The sequence below is a fragment of the Apus apus genome, chromosome 4, assembly GCF_020740795.1.
Source record: "Apus apus isolate bApuApu2 chromosome 4, bApuApu2.pri.cur, whole genome shotgun sequence".
Lineage (NCBI taxonomy): Eukaryota > Metazoa > Chordata > Aves > Apodiformes > Apodidae > Apus > Apus apus.
This window is the reverse complement of record NC_067285.1, coordinates 102894669-102916890: the sequence shown is the minus strand read 5'-3', so window position 1 is coordinate 102916890 and position 22222 is coordinate 102894669. Positions and strand designations below refer to the sequence as shown.

General features: G+C 39.5%; 1 protein-coding gene across 1 annotated transcript in view; it reads right to left on the bottom strand.

The window, feature by feature from the left end:
• The window catches only part of MAN2B2 (mannosidase alpha class 2B member 2), a 30587-nt gene extending 29394 nt beyond the window's left edge, over positions 1-1193 (bottom strand). Inside the window, exon 1 of the mRNA XM_051619036.1 lies at positions 1067-1193. Within this exon, the coding sequence (XP_051474996.1) occupies positions 1067-1189 (123 nt within the window). The 5' untranslated portion in view covers positions 1190-1193. The remainder of the gene's footprint in view (positions 1-1066) is intronic.
• Positions 1194-22222: the final 21029 nt, after the last annotated feature.

Genomic DNA, 22222 nt, shown 5'->3' with positions numbered 1-22222 from the left:
AACCATGGGTTGGGATCACATTAGTATCCCATAGGAGAATTACCTTCAGGTTTAATTTGACTACAGAAAATTTTGAAAGGATTCACAGGTAGCCTGTGCAGTTTTGGACTACAGGAATTGCTGATGTTTGGTTTTTTTTAACAGCAGAGGAACTGAGGCTTCAAGCAATTGTATCTTCTCAATGAAAAAAAAAAAACTCAAACCAAACCCCCCCAAAATTAAGTGTTTAATTTCTCTTGGAGATCTTCAACCACTAACTGACCCAAAATAAAAATTAGTTTTGTGCTCTCGTGTAATTTCTGAGTAGTCTGAAGTATTACAGGAGAAATTCACTAATCTTCCTTAAAAAGGGGAAACAAAATACACCCACAGCAGATTTCTTGGTAAGCCATTAGCTCTTTTACAGTTACTCTCAAATATCTGATGCCACATCAGTACACCAAGTGAAGTTTCCACAGCATCTTTCACATAAATGAAGAAGAATTTAGGGTTGATTTTACTTCTTATCTCCTTTATTTAGCAAAATTGACTTTGCTACTATACTCCTGTGGCACTAGGCTCCAACCCCACCCCAGCCATCAAGGACCCGTGATCCTGGTCTCTTCTCTAAGACAAGACACCAAGTTTTCTTGGGGCTTGAGCTTAGAAGCAAGATACACTTTCAGAAAGGCCAAAAAAAGTCAGCCACATAATCAAAACACACCATCCAACAGATTGAAGGTTTTCCTTAAAAAAAAAACCCGGTAAATCCATCAGGAGCATCCTGCAGAACGAGACACAGGCCAGCCCCAAGTGCCCGGGCACAGCTCCCTGGCCAAGCGGCGGCGGGATCCCGACACACCCGCTGATGGAGCACACCCCAGGGCAGACCTGGGGCAGGAGATGCCCCTTGGCAGAGTATGTCCCTTTCCCTGCGGGCGGGCAGGTGTCAGGACAGAGGCAGCCAGACCCCGCAGCCAGCCCTGCCCGACTCCGGGTAGCACTGGCGCTCGCAGGCGCTCCGGGAGCCCGGCCAGCGGAGCAGGCTCAGCCCCCGCTACCCCGTTACCCGCCCCGGCGGCCCCACCTGCACCGTGTAAACCCAGCCGACGTCCATGTGGCTGTGGGCGACCACGAAGGCCCGCAGCTGGCCCCGGGCCCCGGCCAGCGGGAGGAGGCCGAGAAGCAGCAGCAGGATCGGGGGGCCCATCTCGGCTCCTGCCGCACTTCCGCGTCCCGCCCCGGCACCGCCTCCCCGAGCCGGCAGGCGGGCTTGTCCAAAGGACCCGCTTTGTTAAAAAGCACCACCACCAAACAAACAAGAGCAGCTGCGGCAGTTTTCCTTTAAATGAGAGCATTTTGAGGCACAAGGGGTGACGCTGTTTTAGCTCTAAGCTGCTCTGCAGGTATTTGAGCTCCCTAGAGCTGGGTGCAAGTTACAGCCTCAGCCCCGGGAGGTCCCGGTGGCTCTTATTGGTAACTCTGGGGCTGGTTTTCTTATAAAACTAGGTTGCTCAGAGAGATGTTGAATTCTGCATCTCAGACAACTATAAATCCTTACTTCCCCCTCTCCCCGGAAATTCTTCTGAATTGAATATGAGTTCTTTATTTCAGGGCGTAATAATAGTTCACTACGGATTATTGTCTGCATCTCTGAAGTTTGGAAGTTGTAGCAAGATTGGATTTTATGTGGTTGACCTTCTGATCCCGTTTAAATCGGTTTTACGACTTGTCTTGTTGCTGCTAGCAAGAGGTGGACCCTGTGCTGAGAACTGAAAAGGTAGACTCTTGTGTCTGCATAAAGTCCTACCGAAAAAGAAAAAAATCCAGCTCACAATTAAAAAAAGTTGTAGGGTAAAGTAGCCCAAACAACCTGCTCACAAGTTTTGTTTGCAGTTGCACCAGTTTCTGCCCAATCTATCGTTGTGATATTAAAATCCAAATAGATTAAAATATTTTTTTTAACTTTGACTCTATAAATACACAGTAGTATAATTTGACCACATAACTGTAATTCTAGTTTGAGCAAATTTCATGCTGTTAACAGTGTTACAATCCTGAAATGACAAGAAAATATCACACCAAACTCTCAGCTCATTTAAAACAGTGCAAAAGTAAAGGACATCAGATGATGGTGGTACCTGCTCCCACCTTCAGGTTTGTCTGTTGATGTGGCATTACTAGTTTACAAGCCTAATTAAACTAGTCATTGTCTCTGAAGGAAACAATCACAAATAACTTGAGAGCACCCATCTACACTCTTACACCGTTAAATGCAAAAAATTCTTACTGGACTAGCTGTCACTTGGGTGCAAATTAACCCACCTCATATTCAAGATACCTATAGAAGCAGATCACACTGTAAATGCACTTTGCATCTATCCTCTCATTTTAGACAGAAAAAGTGTGCTGTATTACATGCCAAACTGGGTTAATTTTTTAACACATTAAGTCTGTAAGTTTTTGAAGTCCAGAATGAAAAATGCTATGTAAGTCAGTAATACTGAGTTGAATTGCATTAAATTGCTACATTTTATAAAAATTAAATCTAATATGAATGGATTCTCTCCAGAACAGGGCCCTTGTTTTTTAATTAACATGGTAGGCTAGAGATTGCTCCAGAAGAAGAGGCTAACCCTGGAAAGCTAAGGTTAATTTTATTTATGGTAATACTTTGTTATGAAGAGCAATCAAGGTCTGTAGATAATTTGTAGGGGGAGTTAGTATCACTGTAAGCAGCTGGATGAAGCTTTACTTTAATACAGATCAATAACACTCTTTTTTTTCCCCAAAAAATCATCAGATTAAACCTTTTCAGTTCCAAGAAAGCTGGTGCACATCCAGTAAACATATGGCTTAGGGATATCTCTACACACACTGTCTAAATTACAGTTATTTTACCCCAGAAGGCATTAGTTTTGTTTCCTAAAGCAGCCGAGAATGTCTGCCCAATGTTACTCCTATTTTAAACCCATTTCCTTCAGAAACTGTAATTGTCCTCCTTATTCTTTCAAAAAAGCAGCAGTGTGACACTCTCAGATGCAGTGGAGAAGAACAGAAATATTTGAACAGAACATTTTTATTGGGAAAATTTGAATCAAACTGCTCAGTTTACACACCTAGAGGCTCAGAAGGGCCTTTACTTGCTGCAAAAGGGGATGAATGTAGGCATGTCAAGTAGAACTTATGCAGAAAATTTGCCATTTACATACCCTTTCACAAATAGTAAAAAGCTAGATAGACAAGCCAGTGTAATTGTGCCATGACAGCTGCCTACATTGATATTTTATCCTCTTGTTGGCTCGTAATCTCTTAGTATGGCTTGATTATAGTCTTCCTGTACTGTTTCTTAAGCTTTCCTCATTTGCCCATACAAAGTGTGTTTGATCTCTTTGACACGAGCTGTGCTATATGTGGGCCTCTGACACTGTCACCTCAAGAAGACAGAAGACATAGGCAGGATGCTGTCACCTATAAGCTAAGCAGTCACTATTGTGATACATACCAAGAAAGCCACCTGGTGAACTGAACAATTAACATACCTTTGCACTTCCCTCCTGTGGGAGGATGCTGGGATAGTTTTTTGGGGTGGATATCTGTAAAAATAAAGGTATTTCTTAACATAAATACGCTCTAGCTGACTGTTCACTGTTTAAAAATTTGCCATTCCCCTAAAGGAGGCAAAGGTCACTATACAGAGCACTTAAGCTTACTTGATAACAGGGTTACTTTCTTACTTACCACTCATGGATGCTGTAAAGACAGTTTGTGGATCCACAGAGGTCCACAGACTAGATGAAAACCACTCTGTAGTCTTGCAGTGACTGCAATGTGCACAAACCCTGACAATTTACGTGGGATTTGCAGCCTGCAAGATAGTCCACGCGGCTTAGGGGTGGTGAGAAACCTGAAGTGAATGTCAGAAGGAAAAGGCAGCTGCCAGCGCTCGGTGCGGTGAGCCGGGAGAGGATGCACGGACGCAGGCATGGGTGACACTGGCGAGGCACTGGTATGTGCTGTTCTCCAGGGGCTGCAGGTCCACGCTGCTGCTGCAGCGGGGGCTCCGCACCGCGCGGCTGAGGCGCTGCGGAGGGACGCGGCAGGGCCAGCAGCACCTGATGGGGAGGAGCTCATGGCTGAAGTTGAACTAACAGCGGGAAGCTGCCTCTGCCCTGGGCCGCGGGGGGAGGCCGGGAGGAAGGCCGTGGCTGGGACTCGCCTCAGGCCGAGCAGTCCCCGCTGGAGGAGCCCCGGGACCCCGCCGCGGTGCCAGGGCCACCCCGCGCCCGCGCACACCTGCCGGGGCAGCCGCCGGGCGGGCGCTGCCGGGCGCGGCGGGTCCTGGCGAGGCTGCGCCGCCTCCGCCGGGAGCTCCGGGCGGAGCCTTCCCTGCTTCCCGTCCTCCCTCCCCCGGCTCCCTGAGCGCCCCGAGGCAGCGCCGGCTGCTGCACCGCCCGCTCCGCTGGGAGGAGGAGGAGGAGGAGGCGCCCCGAGCTACCGGCGCTGGGAGCAAAGCAAATAGCAGTTCAGAGCGCTGGCGCCTTTCGGAGGGCAGCACTCATGTCCCACAAGCAGGGTATCTGGAAACGCTCTTCCTTACCCCGGCCTGCCTTGGTTCCTTCTTATCTCACCATTCCCTCTGCCTTCTGCATCTCTCCTCCCCACCCCTCCGGCTCTGCCTCTGCCGCCCTCATGTACTTCTCCTTTCCTCACCCCTCTCACCCTCGCCGGCTCGGGGTTCCCTGACTGACTCTGTCTCTCCTCCCTGCCCAGCTGGCGGCCCCCCCGGCGAGAGCCCGGTTGACTGGTGCCTCTACCAGCTCAATGGAGCAGCCGAGTTTGAGGTCTCTGAAGGTGAGTAGAGGGGTGCTGAGACGGGGCACGTCCCCGCAGCCGCTGCCCCGGCGGGTGGTGTCTGGACAAACGTGGCTCGGCGGTGGGAGAGCGTGGGGCCTGTGGGGCGGTGAAGACGGCGTGAGCGCAGCGTGAGGGGACATAGGTTGGCAGGAGGTGGCTGCCGATGGTTTGCATGCCCTGGGCCTCGTGTAAGTGTCTCGGCAGGTTTGGTTTTGTTTTCCTGGGAGAGGTCGGGTTTTGCAGCTGGTGGCCTAGGTGGCATCAGTCCTCTTGGCCTTGGCATGGGTGGCTGCTGGTGTGAGTGAGGCTGTGTGGTGCCTGCTGGAAAGTTATCTAGTGTTTCGTGTGTCTGGGTGTGTTGTTTGTTTGTTTGTTTGTCCCGCCCTTAAATTTGAAGGGTAAAGTCAACTGGAAGGTTTTATTTTTGGATATTCTGTGGTGAGGAAAGGAGCAGCCTTTGGGTGCTAGGGCAAGGAAGTCTGTGTCTGTGAACCACGTATTGACTTTTGAACATGCAGTGTATTTACACTTAGACATGAACCTGTATTTTCCAGTATTCCAGATGTGTAGTGTGCAGTGTCTGTCAGTGTATACTTTCAGTGAGTTGAGTGGAGCTGGGAACTCATCTCCATGTTTTGGTCTGTTGGTGTTAAGGCATTTCTGAGGGCAGTTAACTTACTGTTTGTAAGTAACATTTTAAAATGCATCACAAGTTCAGCTGGACTGAAAAACTTTACAGTGCTGAGGGAGGTGGCATAGTGTGGTAGATTTGCTTCAGATCAGATATTAGGGAAAGCTTTTCAACAATGAAACACTAGAATATAGGGGGTAGACAGTGAAATCTCATTCACTTGATATAATTTGAGGTTTGTTTCACAAACATGATTTAAAGTGATAAAGCTACAGATCTCGCCTTGGAGTAGGTAAATAGACTACCTGTTTGAGGTCTCTTTTAGCTTTATTTTGTGGGATGTGAAGTTTTCTGTTATGTCTTGTGTTTTCCTTTTTGGAAAAGTGATTTAAACCCCAGTGTACTAATGATAAGCTGCAGCTCGATCAAGGCTTTGGTATAACTTTATTTCCCCCCACAATTATTCTATGATGTTTTATATTTCAAGGTGTTTTAATAGTGTGTGTAATTACACCCACTTGCATACTAAAGGATTTCTCAAAATATGTTGTCAATTTGTGCCGAGATTATTATTTTTTTTCATGAAACTGCATTCCAAACCAGATGTGATGACGATAGGTGGGGGTGGAAATTACATCCGCATGAGGGAATGTAATGAGTGAGTGACAGCGTTTCTTAAGCATCATAGAATATTGAAATCAAGCTTTAAGTTGGCATTTACTTTCATTTGAAGATTTGAATGAGTAGAATATGCTTCTTAACCTTATTTGTCTGGGTAAATACCAGGGTTTCAGCACTGCTTTGAGGCTATACTGTGTTGTCCTCAACAGATGTTTTTATTCCTTTGATTTTTTGGGGCCTTCTTTTGTCACATGATGTAATTTTTTAAAAATTAGTTTTCTACCCTGACTTCAGTTCCCTTTAACACTGGCAATTTATGGATGCCCAATTTTACTCCATGACTTAACTGGAAATCTTCTGTTTTTTCTCTTCTTTACTCAGCATGGGAATATGTAAAATTCAGAGAGCAGGAAACAGGTTGAGGCAGTGTAATTTGTTGACACAAGCTATGGAGTCAGTCATTTGCAGGTCATAACCCCCGCTTAAGTTAATAGGATTCTATATAAATGTGACATGCATTTTCCAGATACATGTTGTATATTGAATGCCACTGATACCTAGGAATACATACAGCAATATAATCAGAACACTTTGCAGAAGTGAAAAAAAATCTAAAAGAAAGGACCATTATGGCCAGTTGGCTTGACCTCATTGCCATGCCAGTGTTTTGATTAAAGTCCAAACCTTTTCCTTCGCTGAAGTTTACCTCTAAAATAAATATGATTATGCAGAATCAAACAGAACCCTTACCTTAAAATTGATTGTTCCTGTGACTTCCAGTGCAGATTTTTTTTCTCTATCCTTATCCCTGTTTGTTTTACTTTTCAGAAAGTTTACAGCTGTTGTGAATGCAGCTGCATAGATTAAGTCCTATGGACACCTAACCAATGGACAGAAACACTAATTAATCTATATTAAATATTACTGTGTGTTTATCTAGATAAATGTCTGTATAGTTAAACACCTGTTAATATGCCAAGTTCAGTCCTGTGGGCACCTCTCACTGCTTTTGCTATTGAATGCATACAGTGACCTTGTGGTACTGTCAGATTTCAGAATTGTGATCTGCAATGTTTCTGTCTTAGACTGGGAAAGAAAATTATTCCTTTTCGAAAAATAGATGTGGTAGATGAAAAACATTCATTTACATAACAGAAAAACAAAATTGCGTATTTCAAATGCAAGGAAAAATAGAGCATAGTAAGTAAAACATCACAATCAAAGCCAAGATAATCGTGTTTGATTTAGTCTTGCTGCCTTGAAACAAAACCCTATTTCAAATATTGCTACTTCTGTAATTAATGTCTAAGTGCAAAATATATTTTATTCATGCTAAAGATTTCAAAGCACTTTGCTCACATTAAGTGCAGCCTCAGAAAAGCTGTATGAAGAACAGTATTAGAGTATCCATTTACAGGCTAGCAAAATGAAATACAGAAGATAAGGATGTGATTTTTATAGAAGCTGAATGTCGACTATTAAGCAGTTAGCACTTTGACTTTTGAAAAGTCAAATCTTGTACTCTTTGCCCAGACTGTCTATCAGACTGTTAACAGGACTGCTTATTCCAGATCCTTTGCTTTTATGTTCCAAGTTACATTAACTTCTTGCCAACTTTGTATAAGTTAAATCATGCTTGAAGTATTTTATAGTGTGAATTCTAAGCTGGCAGGATGCTATTCTAGATAGCGCTGCATTTAATAATGGTTAATTAAAAGACTGAGTAAAAAATAATAATTCTAGTTTTCACTCAAAGTTAGCTCATCTGAGACTTTAAATTGGTTTATAGTGTAAATTTTCTTTTCATCCAGTTTGTAACTTTATGCTCTTGTGTAGCTGAAAGCCCTGTTAACATTAGTGCCTTGTGAATTGTGATGTGAACTTTCCTGTTACTTACCTTATGCTGCTCTAACATTCTCTTTTATTACTGAAAACTTTGAAGAGATATTTACTGAGAAGATATATATACAAAATATACTATTTTGATGTAAGGGTACATTTGAATAATGTACCATTTGAAGGAACTAGACTTGGGAACTGATGAATATTACTTTAATCACTGTCAGGTTTACCTCCAGTAGATTTTATTTACTCTAGTTTTCAATCAGAGACAGTAAGTCTGGATTTGGTTCAGTACTGCCTTTTCCACTGTTACACAAATTCTGTGGAAAGCCATGTGCTTGCACAAGCTTACAACTGAAATCATGTCCTTGTGAGTCGTGCCTTCATCAATAAGGTCTAATTAAATAGGAAGCCTGCATCTGTAGATGCTTTAAAATCTCAGTCATTTTTTGGCTGACCCAAACAATTGATTTTTCATTGGTCCCTTATAAAAAGCATAGTAGCAGCTCTTTTTTTCACACATCACAGTTTGTCAATGTTTCTTTTGAACACTGTGAATGTAATAATAGGATCATTTTTGGTTGGAAAAGATCTTTGAGATCATCAGTCCAATTATTAACCCAGCACTGCCAAGTCCACCACTGAATCGTGTCCCTAAGCACCACATCTACACAGCTTTTAAATCCCTTCAGGGGTGGTGACTCCACCACTGCCCTGGACAGCCTCTTCCAGGGACTGACAACCCTTTCCATGAAGAAATTGCTCCTAATATCCAATTTAAACCTCCTCTAGCACAACTTGATGCCGTTTCCTCTTATTCTAATGCTTGTTACTTGGGAGAAGAGACCAACACCCCCTCACTCCAGCCTCCTCTCAGGTAGTTGCAGAGAGCGAGAAGGTCTCCCCTCAGCCTTCTTTTCTCCAGGCTAAACACCCCCAGTTCCCACAAGCTGCTCCTCTTAAGAATCGTGCTCCAGACCCTTATTTTCAAGAGGCCTTTTTTTTGGAGAGGTGTGCTTTACAGTTTTGGGCTTTTAGTTGAACAACTAGGAGATTTAGCAAAGTCTGCTGTCCTTTTTTGTGCATCTCACAGTTCTGGGTTTCTTCAAAGGAAACCAAGGTGCTTGGAAGGGTTTGGTATTCCCCGTGTCTCACTCCAGTATACGTTTAGGACACCAATAGGTTACATACAGCACTGCAAGGTGGCATGGGTCAGAGGGCTGTCATGCACCTGACTATACCGTCTAATGCTATGTACATGGATTATACTGTTATTTCAGTCCTACATTATATATATCTGTTTATACATTCCCCAACTCCCTCGATTTCATGCCTCTTTATTTTGCAGTCACTTATGCTGATGTTGGGTTAGTTCACTATCACTGATATGTGGGAGCTGCTGAAGCACAAGGAAAGGGCTCCTGTTTGAAAAGTGTTATTGTCATACCTTGCTCCCTTTATGATTTTATAAGTGGCTGTGTAAGACCAGACCCAGCAAAAGACTCTTTACAGCAAAAAATGGAGATTTGATTATACTTATTTGTTGCTGCACAATCTGATGTTAAGTTTCAATATGAAAAATTCAGCATGATAGACGAAGAGGAAGGATTAAGGTATATTGAAATGATATGTATTCATATGGCAGCTTTTCTTCTAGAGATACTTACCTTCAATAGTAGTCAATGTTGTGATATTTTTATTTATTAGTTATGGAGTCTTTATTTATGGCATGGTTTTGTAAGATTAATTCAAATATTTATGTAGATTACTGTAGAAAAAGACTTACTGAATGACAATAGAATGCTGGAAAGTCTATGTACTTGTTATGAAAAGGAACAGGTGAGTGGCTATTAGCATTTCTCAACTGTTGTCTACTAATTTTGTGTTTTGGTTAAGAGTTGGTGTGATTTTTATGGAATAAATTAACTACATTTTGATTATTTTAATTGCAATGATTTATTAAATCCTTAGTTTCATACAGTTGTTATTGGAACTTACTATGGGTGCTAGAGTATGTTTTCTCCTAAGTGTGATTTGGCCATAAAACAAATTCTTCATTAACGAAGTGTTAACAATTTTATTTTGTAAATACCTGACAGAAGATACTAGTTCCTTTTCAGTAACCTGGAAAGTGGTTTTGCTGTTTAGATGAAGCCTGAAAAATAGACAAAGCTTTTTTTTTTTAACCAAGTTTTCAGGTTTTCCTGCCCTTTTCAAGGACTACACTTACTCTCTCTAACATGCTGTAGTTGTTTCACCATTTTGCTGGCTCTTTGATGCCAGAAGTTGCAGCCTTCATCATCTCAGTTTCCAGGATGTGGTCTTCAGCCAATTGGCTTTTTACTCTCTCATCTCCCATTGATCCTTATTCTTTCCTTCCAGTCTGCCCCCTTTTAATATTTTTACTTACATACTCAGTCAGGTTTTGTAGTTTCTGTTGGTTTCCTCAGTTTTAGTTTTACTTTCTCATTATCTTCTGTAAGTCTTCTCTCTGCTAGGGGGTTGGGGAGGTCTCAGTCCATTGACTGTTGCAGAGTCTGGCAAAGAGGTCTCTCCACTGTGTCATTGGAAGTTTGCCATTTGTAGCAGGTGCCTGCACAGCAAATCTTTGCTCTTTTCCCTCTGTTTCTCACTACTTCCAGGTCTACAAGGCTTACCATTTTATATGATCCTTTCAGTTCCATCCAAATAACTCCTGGCAATTTTAGTTTCATCCGTGCTTGAATGATCATAATTACCTTGGGTGTTTCAGTTGACCACATCCTTTAAGATACACTGAGTATACACATCATGAAAGATGAAATCACATTATTATGAACCTGATCATGCAGGTATTAGCAAGTCGAAAAATAGGCTTTCAAGTTAGCTAGTCCAGAATTTATGGGGACATGTTTTATGCTGCCTCTTTCTTATTAAATATGCAATAATTTAATGTATGTCATGATTTTATTATAAATAATAACACTGATGAAGGAAGCAGTGGTTTCATTTGGGCCATAACTTTACCATTTAGGCCGACTTCTGTATTTAAGTTGAACATTATCTTTCAGCTTGAATAGTGATGGACAATTTAAAGAGTGGTTTCAGCTGAGATGCAGGAAAATCACCAGATCTTCACAAAGCCTCCTCTTCCATTATAGGTCAAGTCAGAGAGCCAGAGTTCCTTTATGGAGCTAAGTTTTATATGGGGTTAGGGAATACCCATTTTCTGATCTTTCCAATTCCAGTTTATAAATGTGTGCAGAAATTGCACAGGCAGTCTTGCAGAATGTCTGAATAACTTATGTGCAGAGAATTTTTTTTCCTGCTCTGCAGTTTGTTTTTTTTTTATGAACCTGTCAAAGCTGAAAGAAATTCCAAGAAGACATGATTCTTCTGTTACAAGAATTACAATCCAGAAGCTTAACTTCTGCAAATACGAATTCAGAAGTCATATTGTAGGCCATACAGGTGGGAAAGTGCCCTGTTCTTATTATACTGATTTATCAGTTCTTTTCTGTATAATGCAGTAAAATGCATTTTTCAGTAAAATGCAGAGAGATTTGAAGCAGAGAACAATGTATATTTTTTTTGCATGTTTTTACTGTCTGATGAAAAAATTCCAAAATGTTACCAAATTATTCAGGGGTTTCAGCTACCTTTCTGTCCTAGGGTACTGCTCGGATATAAACTCCTTATCAAAATAACAGTCAGTAGCTCACATCCTTGTACGTCTCTGTGTGATTGCCTAATGGCATATGGCAAGACCCCATCATAGTGAGAGGTGTTCTTCACTAGCCAAATTCTGCATCTGGCCGTTTAAGTTGAATTGTCGTTGTTTGGTGGTCCAGAAGAGGGAGCCACCTCATAAATTTCTATCAGTTTTGAACTTAACAGTCGCTTAAAACCCCTGATGGATTTTATTTATTTATTTAACTTCTTTTTTGGAAAACTGAATTCCCCTAGGATTTTGTGTGATGCCTTTTTGGTCACTCAGTTCATAGTTTGCTGATTTGTAACGACATTCTCAGTTCTTTGATTTCCTTCAGTTTTCTAAAGTAGCTAGAATACTGAGAAACAGGTGGGTCTTTTTTTTAGGTGAATAGTATGTTCGTTGGTTCTTGTCATTAAGAGCCAAGGAGGATGGTCTTAGTATTATGATGCTTGATTTTGGTATTCCTCCTGAAGACTGATTACAGCATTGTGCTGCTTCTTTCTTGGTAGATATTCACCCTTTTATGTTTCACGTGAAGCTTGAGGTGTCAATGGAGTCTTCTTTTTTCTGGAGATATGTACAGGATAGTAAAAGTCCCTGCCTGCAGTGTCTCTGAAGGGTGCAAATGAAGCATTTACTGTATTATTAACATTGAATACTGCTGCATGTGGTAGGATCCTGCTGTTTGTTGACTTACTTCAGATTTCTGATTAGTAAATCTCTAAATATGACTGCTTTCATGCAAACTACCACTGAATTCTATGCATATCTAAATGTGGTATTGTTATGTGGCCTTCAGGTTACATATGCAAACTGCTCTGTTAGAGCATTTGGACATTACGTGAAGAAGTCAGGTACAAGATTCCCAAACTTAAAGGTACCACCATAAAGAGCTATGTGGCTTAGTTTGAGTTATTTTGCAAAATACTTATGAAAATTCTTTATGTACTTTTTACATGCAGACAAACGTACACACACCCACATACACTTTTTTCTTAAGTTAATGCAAGATTTATATAAAAATCGAAGTTAAATTAGATCAATTTCTTCCTCAAGGAGGTTTCGGAATAATTATATAAATACTATTTGTTTCACATACATAATATTTTGCACGCGTGATACATCACTATTGTACTTCAAATATATATTATAAAATATTTGTATGTTCTTAAAACTGATGACCTCTTTGTGGGCTTTTAAGGCTTCTGTTAAATACAATTTGTTTTCAGAATGAGAACGTTCCCCAGATGCTTTGGCTGTGTTTATTTACAAGCACATTTTGTAGAGGCTCATGTCACAGTAGATAGAGTTGACAGTTGGGCTGATTGCAGGAGTATGCAAAGTGCTAACCTCATAAATCTTTTTCCACCTATCATATTTTGTAATTTCTACAAAATACTCGGAAGTATGATGCAAGAGACAGTTCCATTATTTTAGTCAGAACCATTTTGTTGTTGCAGTTAAAGATGATATATTCAATTCAGAGACAATTATGTCTAGACACTAACAAGGACCATTGAGTTGACATTCTCTTCGTAGAGAGGGTGTGTGTCATTCAAAATGGAGTTGTAAAACTATTTCGGATGTCTGCATTGTTAGTGATGGGCCTTTCTATTTCAAACAACTACCATAATGAATTTCCATATTTAGCAGAATCTTTTTGGAATCCTAAAACCAAAATAACACACAATTTCTTTGGGAGAAGCGAATTATATTAATATTCCTTCTCTTTATACCCAGAATAAAGTCCTGTGTTATGAAAAGACTCAAGGAGGCAAAGTGTTACTCTTGCAAGATGTAATGGCATCTTGTTTGATCTGTCTTATTGAGTAATCTTCATGATCTTTACATTTTTTGATACAGAGGCTGATGTTTTTTCAATATCTGGTTTTGTCCATCAAATAACTCTTATTTTTAAAGGTTGTCTGATAAGCTTTTGTGTTAGTATTATAAACTCTGCTTTGAAATTGAGCGTTTATTGTGGAACTACTCCATGCCTTCAATAATGCAAGACATCCTAACTTGGGATGTATTCTACATTGAATCCGGATACTAATTCACATTCCCCTTCAGTAAGGTCGAAGGGGGCTCGGTTTGTTTCAGCAAGGGTTGAGATATACCATATTATTGCTAAGGGTCAGGAGGAGAAGATTAGGTATAGGGGTTCTTGGGTTGTGGCTAGAGTATTTAAGGTATAGTTTCCGCTTAGTATAATTACTGATAGTAGGATGATTGCTAGTGTTACTTCGTAGGAGATGGTTTGTGCTACTGCTCGTAATGCTCCGATTAGGGCATATTTTGAGTTTGAGGCTCATCCTGATCATAGGATTGAGTAAACTGCTAGGCTTGATATACAAAGTAGATAGAATCAATTTAAAATAAGAATGAGCTCTCATTTAAAAAATGATTTTGACTTTTCATTTGGAAAATTAAAAACCTGGGTTTTTTCCCTGAGGTTTTTAATGTGAACAGGTTTTTTGATTCTTAAGCTCGGCAAGCTGTTACTTTCAGTGCATACTTTCTTTTCTATTCTAAACCAAGAAAGCACAGCTAGATTTCACTTTCACTGCTTTTTCTGGATTTCTTAGAGATTTTGCTCCTTAAGAACCTGTGCCTTGGTGGAACGTCCATCTTTTGTAAGTGGAAGCTAAGGAGCGGAGCTAATGTCATGTGCATTGTGAGTGTAGTTGTGCTTTGTTTCTTCTGAAAGGAGTGAGCATTCCTCAGCTTTGTGACTTTGTTGCTTTTTGATTCTCCCTTCTGCTCATGCTCCTTGACAGTAACTAAAAATCTTACTTAAATTGTAATGCCTATGTTGACTATTCTGGAAGTAGCAACAGTGCAGTGTAATTTATTTCAATTTAAAAATACTGCATTGTTAACTTGGTATGTCCAATACCTTATCTGAAGATTCTGGAGGCATGATTATTCAGTGACAATTCAGAAAATACACAAAGGTATGTTAAAGGACTGGCTCTTTTCCCTGGTGATGTCAAAACATAAAAAGTTCTAGTGGGGAATAGTAAAAAAAGTATTTTTTGTATGGGTCAAGAAAACTGATCTCAGAGTTTGAGCTTCATGATTCTATTGTGAGACAAATTACCACTGCTAAATAACATCTCTAGATGCCGTAAGAGGCAGTGTCTGTCTCTCCTATACTGAGGTGAGTCTCTGTAGCAGCTTGTGACCTGTATTACGTCAAGTGTTAGTTCTCAGTACTTTTATGGCAGAAATCACTTTGTTTTACTGTATGTTCATAACAGACTCAGAGCAGGGCTTTTGCTGAGGCCAGGCAATACTGACTTTGACAGCCCTGTCACACTTGTCAAGCAAACTCTCTTATGAAGAAGCTGCAAAGCATCTGACAAATATGTGTTTATCTTCTCATCAAATACCTGAAAGAAGACATGTACTCAAACCTGTGGTTAAAAATTTGAACAAAGGAAGATTGCAAACCCAAACTTCTAGTTGCATCATTGCATACTGCTATTTCTGTAGGTAATCTCCCTCATTTGACTCACAGGTTTTATATTTTACTGTTTTACTTCTTGTGTATGTGTTGTGTTAATAGTTAGAGCTCTGTACTTCTCCAGACACAGAGCTGTGTTGTTTCTTTGGAAAAATAGTTAAACATGCAACTGTCTACATAGATTGCTTTTTCCTTTTCATGGAAAAAAACAGCAAATGGTTACCTATGTTAATGTAACATTTGAGTTTGGATGATAGTACAAGTCAAGAAATTCAAAGATATAGTTCCCACAGCAACCGTAATTCAACCTCATTGCTGTGAAAGCACAAAAGCCCACACCAGATACCATGCAGGATACTGCATGTATGCAGGTGTGTGAGATACAGTTGCTGGGAGAGCCATAAATGTTAATTTTCAGGGGTATTTAGATTAATATTTTATATTTATTGTTATCGTCATTATTTGTATTTTACTGAAACAATGCAGTAATGAAAAACTGAGGAAATGAAACTGGTTGGATTATTGTATCGTTTTGCTTTTTTGCAATGTACAAATAGTAGATTATATTGCTATCTTTGCCTTTTTGTTGGGTTTTGCTTTATTTCTAAATGAGTAATATTGAATGTGAAATATAATCTGGCCTGCTTCCTTATCTGATTATATTTTTTCTCTTTATTTAGCCCTATTCTTGAACTGCAGCTGATGAGGTCTGTTTGTTTGCCTTCCCAGGATAAATAAACCATATCTTTATCTGCATGTAGTCATACATCTTCTTATTCAACCACATCCATAGCTAAAGGTTGTACAAAATATCTCAAAGCATATGGAATATATTTCTTTTCAATATCTCTTAGGATTCCTTTGGTTTCTTTGTTTGCCAGCTAAGTCTGCCAATTCTTTGATTTGGTCATGTTAGACATTTTTCATTATTACCACAATTTGTGAAGAGGTGGAAGTGTCCTTGTTTTGAAATTAGAAATATGTAAATATTTCAGTGGTGGTACTTACTTGGCACAAAAAATGTTTTCTAAGTAATACTTAAAGATATTGGTTGTCTGAAATATCTATAGGATATATTTTACTTAACCTTTTGGATCTGGCCAGTGGAGAGACTATGATGTTTGGAGAGTGGTGTGTTAAGTCCCATTCACATGGCTGATTATTATCTCTAGGCTGGATTGAGCATTCATAATTATTAAAAAAAAATACTGCTTTGAAGCATATGCTAATACCTCATGATTTTTTGAAAAAAAAAATCACAACACAACTGTATCCCACCAGTCATTAAAAAAAATAAAAAGGGATTAATATGGCATAAGGAACATTAATGGTGAGTTTCTCTTCAGTAAATTACAAAAAAATTAATTTGAACTTCACCTACTTTCTACCAAACTGATTTTCCTCAGCCCCCCAACACATCTTACCCTGCAAACTGAGTCCTTTTATGGACAGTCTGGGCAGAGCTGGAAGATGGATTGGATGTTCTCCTTGGGAAATCCTTGGATCATGCCCTTCCCAGATAGTTAGGCAGTCTGCTCTAGGAAACCTGTTTTCACAGTGCCTGTTACCTCTGCTAGGCAGAGTCCTTTAGGGACCAGGACAGCTTACCTGAAAGCCAGTGTTAGGGGAATTCACCCTGCAGCCCACTGCCTTCCTGAAGCTTTCATTGTTTTGTTTAATTTTGTTTCAAAGCTAGTTCTTAACTGCATTCATCTTACTGCACGTGTTTAAAATAAAGTTGTAAGTTTATATGAAATGTGGGTTTCTTTGTGTAAGAATTTATGAACTGAAGTTTGGACTCCATCTGAAAATTAAACAAAACATTCCTCGGTGGCTCAACAATTTGTTAATAAATAAACAAAGCAAGGTTAGTTAAATTCTGGCTGCCATCTGATGAAAGGTTGGTCTAGGCTTTCCCTGGGGACTTAATTGTTTCTGAAATGAGGAAGAGGACTGGGAATTGTGAATCGTGGGAATTCTTTAAGGGGCAGGCAGTATGCGGGAATTTGATTGGAATCCTGGTTAAAAAATTGATGCATAAGGCTGTATATGCTGCTGGAACGAGACCCCCTTCAATAAAGTGAATACCTAGGGTATATGTTTTACCTAAGAGCTGTGTTGGGGTCAGAAGCTTGCATTGACATCCTGATGACATTTCTTGCTCTAGGGTATGTAGCTAATATTTTGGGGCTTTTTTGAAAATGTGCATAGTTAAAAGGCTGGTTTTACATTCTTCTGTTTATCCTCCTATACCTAGCAGTTTTGGTGTTAGTATTTGAACTAAAACAAATAAGGTCAAACTTCAGTGGAAAGTTGAGCACTGCATTGGGATGATTACAGGTAACTGGAAAACAGCAAAGCATTCCACTTCAAATTGACCTATTGCCAGTAAATAGTAATATGTAAGTAGACACAGAGTTCAGAAAACACGGTTTGCATTAGTTTTCGATACAAGTTGATTAATAACAGTGTTGCTGAATTATTTGGTGCAGTGATATGCTGTTATTGTGTAGAATTAATGGCTCTGCTTTTACACCCAGGGAAGTAAAATAAGGGGGGCCTACAAGAAAGCTGGGGCAGGACTTTTTGCACAGGCATGTAGCAAGAGGACTAGGGGCAATGGTTCAAAACTTGAAGAGGGGAGATGTAAATGAAATATTAGGAGGAAATTCTTTACTATGAAGGTGATGAGACACTGGAACAGGTTGCCTGGGAAAATTGTGGAAGCCCTGGCAGTATTCAAGGCCAGATTGGATGTGGGTTTTAAGCAACCTGATGTAGTGGTAGCTGTCCCTGCCTGTGCAGGGGCTTGGATCTAGATGATCTTTAAGGTTTCTTCCAATGCTAACCTTTCTATGATTGTATGATACAATGATAAACGGTCCATGTGCCCAGGAATTGCTGGTGATCTTGGCAACCTCATTTTGTTTTGAGATGATGGCAATCCTGTGGGAGAGTGGCTGAGAGGGAACTGCTTTTAGTGCAGTGGCAAAAGTTCCTGATATTGCGAACAGGATCATACTTTCAGGTTACTGCCATCAGAGGAAAAAGTTGGTGGAAATCTACTAATGCATGTATTTTCTTCTTCAAGCCTGTGTCATCCTCAGTGCACCTATGGCCCTGGAGACATAGATTTCCTAATGGAATGTGAGAATTCAATGAAAGTAGATGGCGATGTCACCTCACAGTTCTCAGTGGAGAAGAAAATTCTTCCTCGTTGGGATTAGAACCATGTGCTTGCGTCATGGGCTGTTAGGTGTGAGACTTGATTTGACTTTCATTTATTAGCCACCATTAGTAGATGGAGGGTTTTTTGGTTGTTGATATCAATGTCCCATCTGTTAGGGATTTTTGTTATTTCTCTTCATTTCAAAATATGTTTTTTTGTCAACTACAATTAGCTGGAAAGAATTAATGAAAAGTTTTTGCAATTTTTCAGTTTTATTTTTCAGGATTTAGAGTATTTTACAGCTAACTGCAGTCATTTATTCTGTCATCCAGTCAAAATTACCATGAAGATATTTGAATTATACATATTAACTCTAATAGAAGTTTTCTAGAGGAGTTGTTAGTGCTCTGCTACTGGAGCTGGCAGTACAGTTCCTTTTGCAGGATTGTATTTTGATCAGCTCCTAACCACTGAGGCTAAAAATAATAATAATTACTCTTTTTCTGGGTTTGCTTCAGGCTGATTTTTCACAGAAAATTCTGGTTAAAAATATCTACTTCCTTTCAGCATGAGCCTTACAAGAAAATGCCTGGTATCCATCAACTTTTCCTTCAAAAAGCTCTAGTACTTGCATGCTTTGAAGCAGGAACATCAATTTGACAAGGTGAATATAGTCAATTTGACTGTATTCAGGAGTGTCTTTCACTATCTCCTTGAATACCCACTCTGCTTTGAGCAATTTATAAACCTCTGAAAAATCACAGTTCAAATAAACTCATTTACGTGTTACTAGAGTGGGTAGATTGTACTTTTTTACTTCCTTCTGACAGTTCTCTATACAGTGAACATTCCCCAGTGTATAACTGAATTGACCTTTCTCTGCAATTCTGGCCTGATTTCCACACACCCCCCCCCCCCCCCTCTTTTTTCTTTTCTCTGTATTAAAGTCCTACAACTTTCTGTTCTCTGTCTTGGATGGCACTGGAACTTTGGAAGAACCTCTGTTTTGGCAAAGAGCAGGAACTGGCTGTCAAGTGTACCTTGGAAAAGGAAACTGGGGAAGATGAATGGATTGGCACTGAGGAGTTCAGGGGAAAGGAAATCAAAACTCATAAAAGCAACTGTGGAGGAGATTTGCAGTGCCTGGTAGTCACAGTTATGTCCTAGAGCTGCCTGAGCAGAGACTGGGAATGGAGTGAAGGCACAAGATAGGAGAAGCAGCATTACTAGAAGGGAGCAGAGACTTTGATCAGTCTTCTGCAGAGCCTGGAGTGCAACACAGCTTGAATACTGCTCCACTTTACATACTAGAAATCTGCATGGCATAATTGCTAGCATCAAAAGTGAAGCAGTACTCAAGTACTGGGGTGCATATGTACTTCTGTATGGTGCTTGTGGACCAGCTATTCATTAAAAGCACAGACTGATAAGTTTCTTTAGCTAACAGTGATCTCCTTGGTTCAAGATACAGGAAATTTTCCAGTAAACTTTACTATTTCAAGCTTGCAGGTGATCTGTGAAGGTATTAAAGTTCCTGTCATCTAATGGAATGTGTTTGCTTTTTTAAGAACTAGGAGATTTTATACCTTTGAATACCTTTGAAGAACACTTAGTTGCCTGTGCAGACTAATTTAAATGTCCTGTATATGTGTGTTGTAGTTTAATAATTATGATGAGTGCTGTTTTAATTTTCACCCTGTTGAGCAGATGAATTGGAGCAGTGAAATGAAGAATGCTGTTTTGTAGAAGACCTGTCTGATCTTTTGCAAAAATTGGAAGATGTTGTCAGCAAAGTAGTTGATCAGCATTTCAGAGAGCTAGAATCTCTCACTGTCCCTTTAGTGAGATTTTTGTGTAAGGTGAATATCAGCATATTTTTACATGTATTGTCTCTCGTCATCGGTTTTTACTTTTTAGATATCATGATTGAGATACTGAATTGCTGAGTAGGCACTCTTACAACTAAAGTCAGTGGAATTTTTCTCTATAGAAAGGTATAAACAATATAAAATACTTGAGGGTTTGAGCCACATGCTGAGTAGTACAGATAAAACAAGACAACTGCAGGCATTACATTGAGTGAGCTATATCCCTTGTGTGTGTTGAACAAAGTAAGGCAAAAAGTTTCAGATGATCTCAGTATGTACCAGTTACAGAGGTGTATACATGACAGCACTTCATGGTTTCTGGTGGTTTGCATTTGCATTGCTAGTAAATGACTTCTTAAGAACTGTGTGTGTGAGGGAGAAAGAGGGACACTTATCAGTAACAGATATGCTTTTATTTTGGCAAAAATAGTTTGGCTTTAAAGAAAGAGCATGAAAAAGTGTATATTGAAGAAGTAAGATAAAATACTAATATCATCTTCCTGTGTAGTCAATTGCTAATTAGAGAAAATACTGATGTATCATCTTAACTTTTTTTCTAACTGGAAGGTCCATACAAATACAGAAAAACAACTTTGTGAACATAGAAAATAAAAATTGAAGGTGCTAGAGGTTTTTAATAAATACAAACTGCTATAAAAGACAAAAGTAAATTAAAGGGATATAATTTGCATAAGTGTATTTCAGAAATAATATGTAATAATTTTAAATTCTATTACACTTACAGCAAAACTTGTGATAAATACAGTCAGGTTCAGGCATCATGCTTCACAGTAGACTAATGATATTTAAAGTTTAGAAAATCTGAACTTGGACTCCATTATGAAATATTAGCTTCTGTTCCAGTCTTGAGACTTTGAGCTCTTTTCTAATTGAATGGAAAATGAAACTGAAGTGGGAGACAAATCTTTGGATTTAGATGAGAAGTAAAACCTTGTTACTATGTTCAGGAAGTCAGCATGACTTCTTTTGCAACAAATTATATCTGTTCCACAGTGGCGAATACTTAATAAATAAAACAATGTGAATGAAGGATCTGAAAACTAAGATGCAACATAGCACATTATGAAGTAGTATAAACAGTTTAAACTAATATTATTAAATTAGTGTTGCTTTCCTATTGTGTTTTTTCACTTGATTTCACGTGATTTCACTTGATTCACTAATTTGCAGAATTCCGTAAATCTCCAAAGGTGTCTCTGTCATTATTACGAAGTCACAAGGTTTTATCGCAGTTGTCTGTGTATGATAATAATTAATATTTTTTTTTAAATGCATAGTTACTTTGCTTTTTTTTTAAAAAAAAAAAAAAAATTTAAAAAAATTAACTTTATCCTGATGGAGTAGAGCTAATTTAGAACCTACTGAATGATACAGCAGAACTTTCATGGACTTCAGTAGGAACAGGAATCTGGCTTTCCATATAAATTCTTGATGATGAGCTCATAAAGAGTTCTTTTTGTATAGGACAGTTGTAAAGTATTGCTTGAAATTCTGAAGTAGTGTCTGCTGGTTTTGTTCTTTTTTTTGGGGTGGGATTTGAGGGTACAGAACATAGCTAATTCTCCTTTTTGAAAGTACTGAAATGTCTGTTAAATCACAGCTTTTCAAATCCTCCCAGGGGAGGCTTGCTTAGGATTTTTAAATACATGTAGTAGGTGAAAAATAATAAAATCAGAAGGATTATTTGTTGCATTTTTATGGTTGAGTCTGTCATATAATATTTTCAGATTTATCAGTGGACAGTCAACACTGCCTGAAGTCTTAGAGGTCAACATCTGAGCACTGTGGAATGACTGTTGGTGCTGCTGATTGTAGCGAGGGGGCTGAGGCTGCATTATGATTTAAGTTATTCATACAGGAATTCTGATTGCTGCAGCTCAGATATAATGTGACAGCCTTGTCATATATTTAATTATTAGATGTGCTGATAGAAAGAGCTGGAGTGACAGAAGTGTAATATAGCACCAACAGTTTTCCAGTGTAGGATGTGCTTGCTCTTAGAAAACTGCGTTGTGCTGGCCCACTGGGTGCCTTTGCTAGCCCATTCTGATCCAGTGAGTCAGCTAATGGG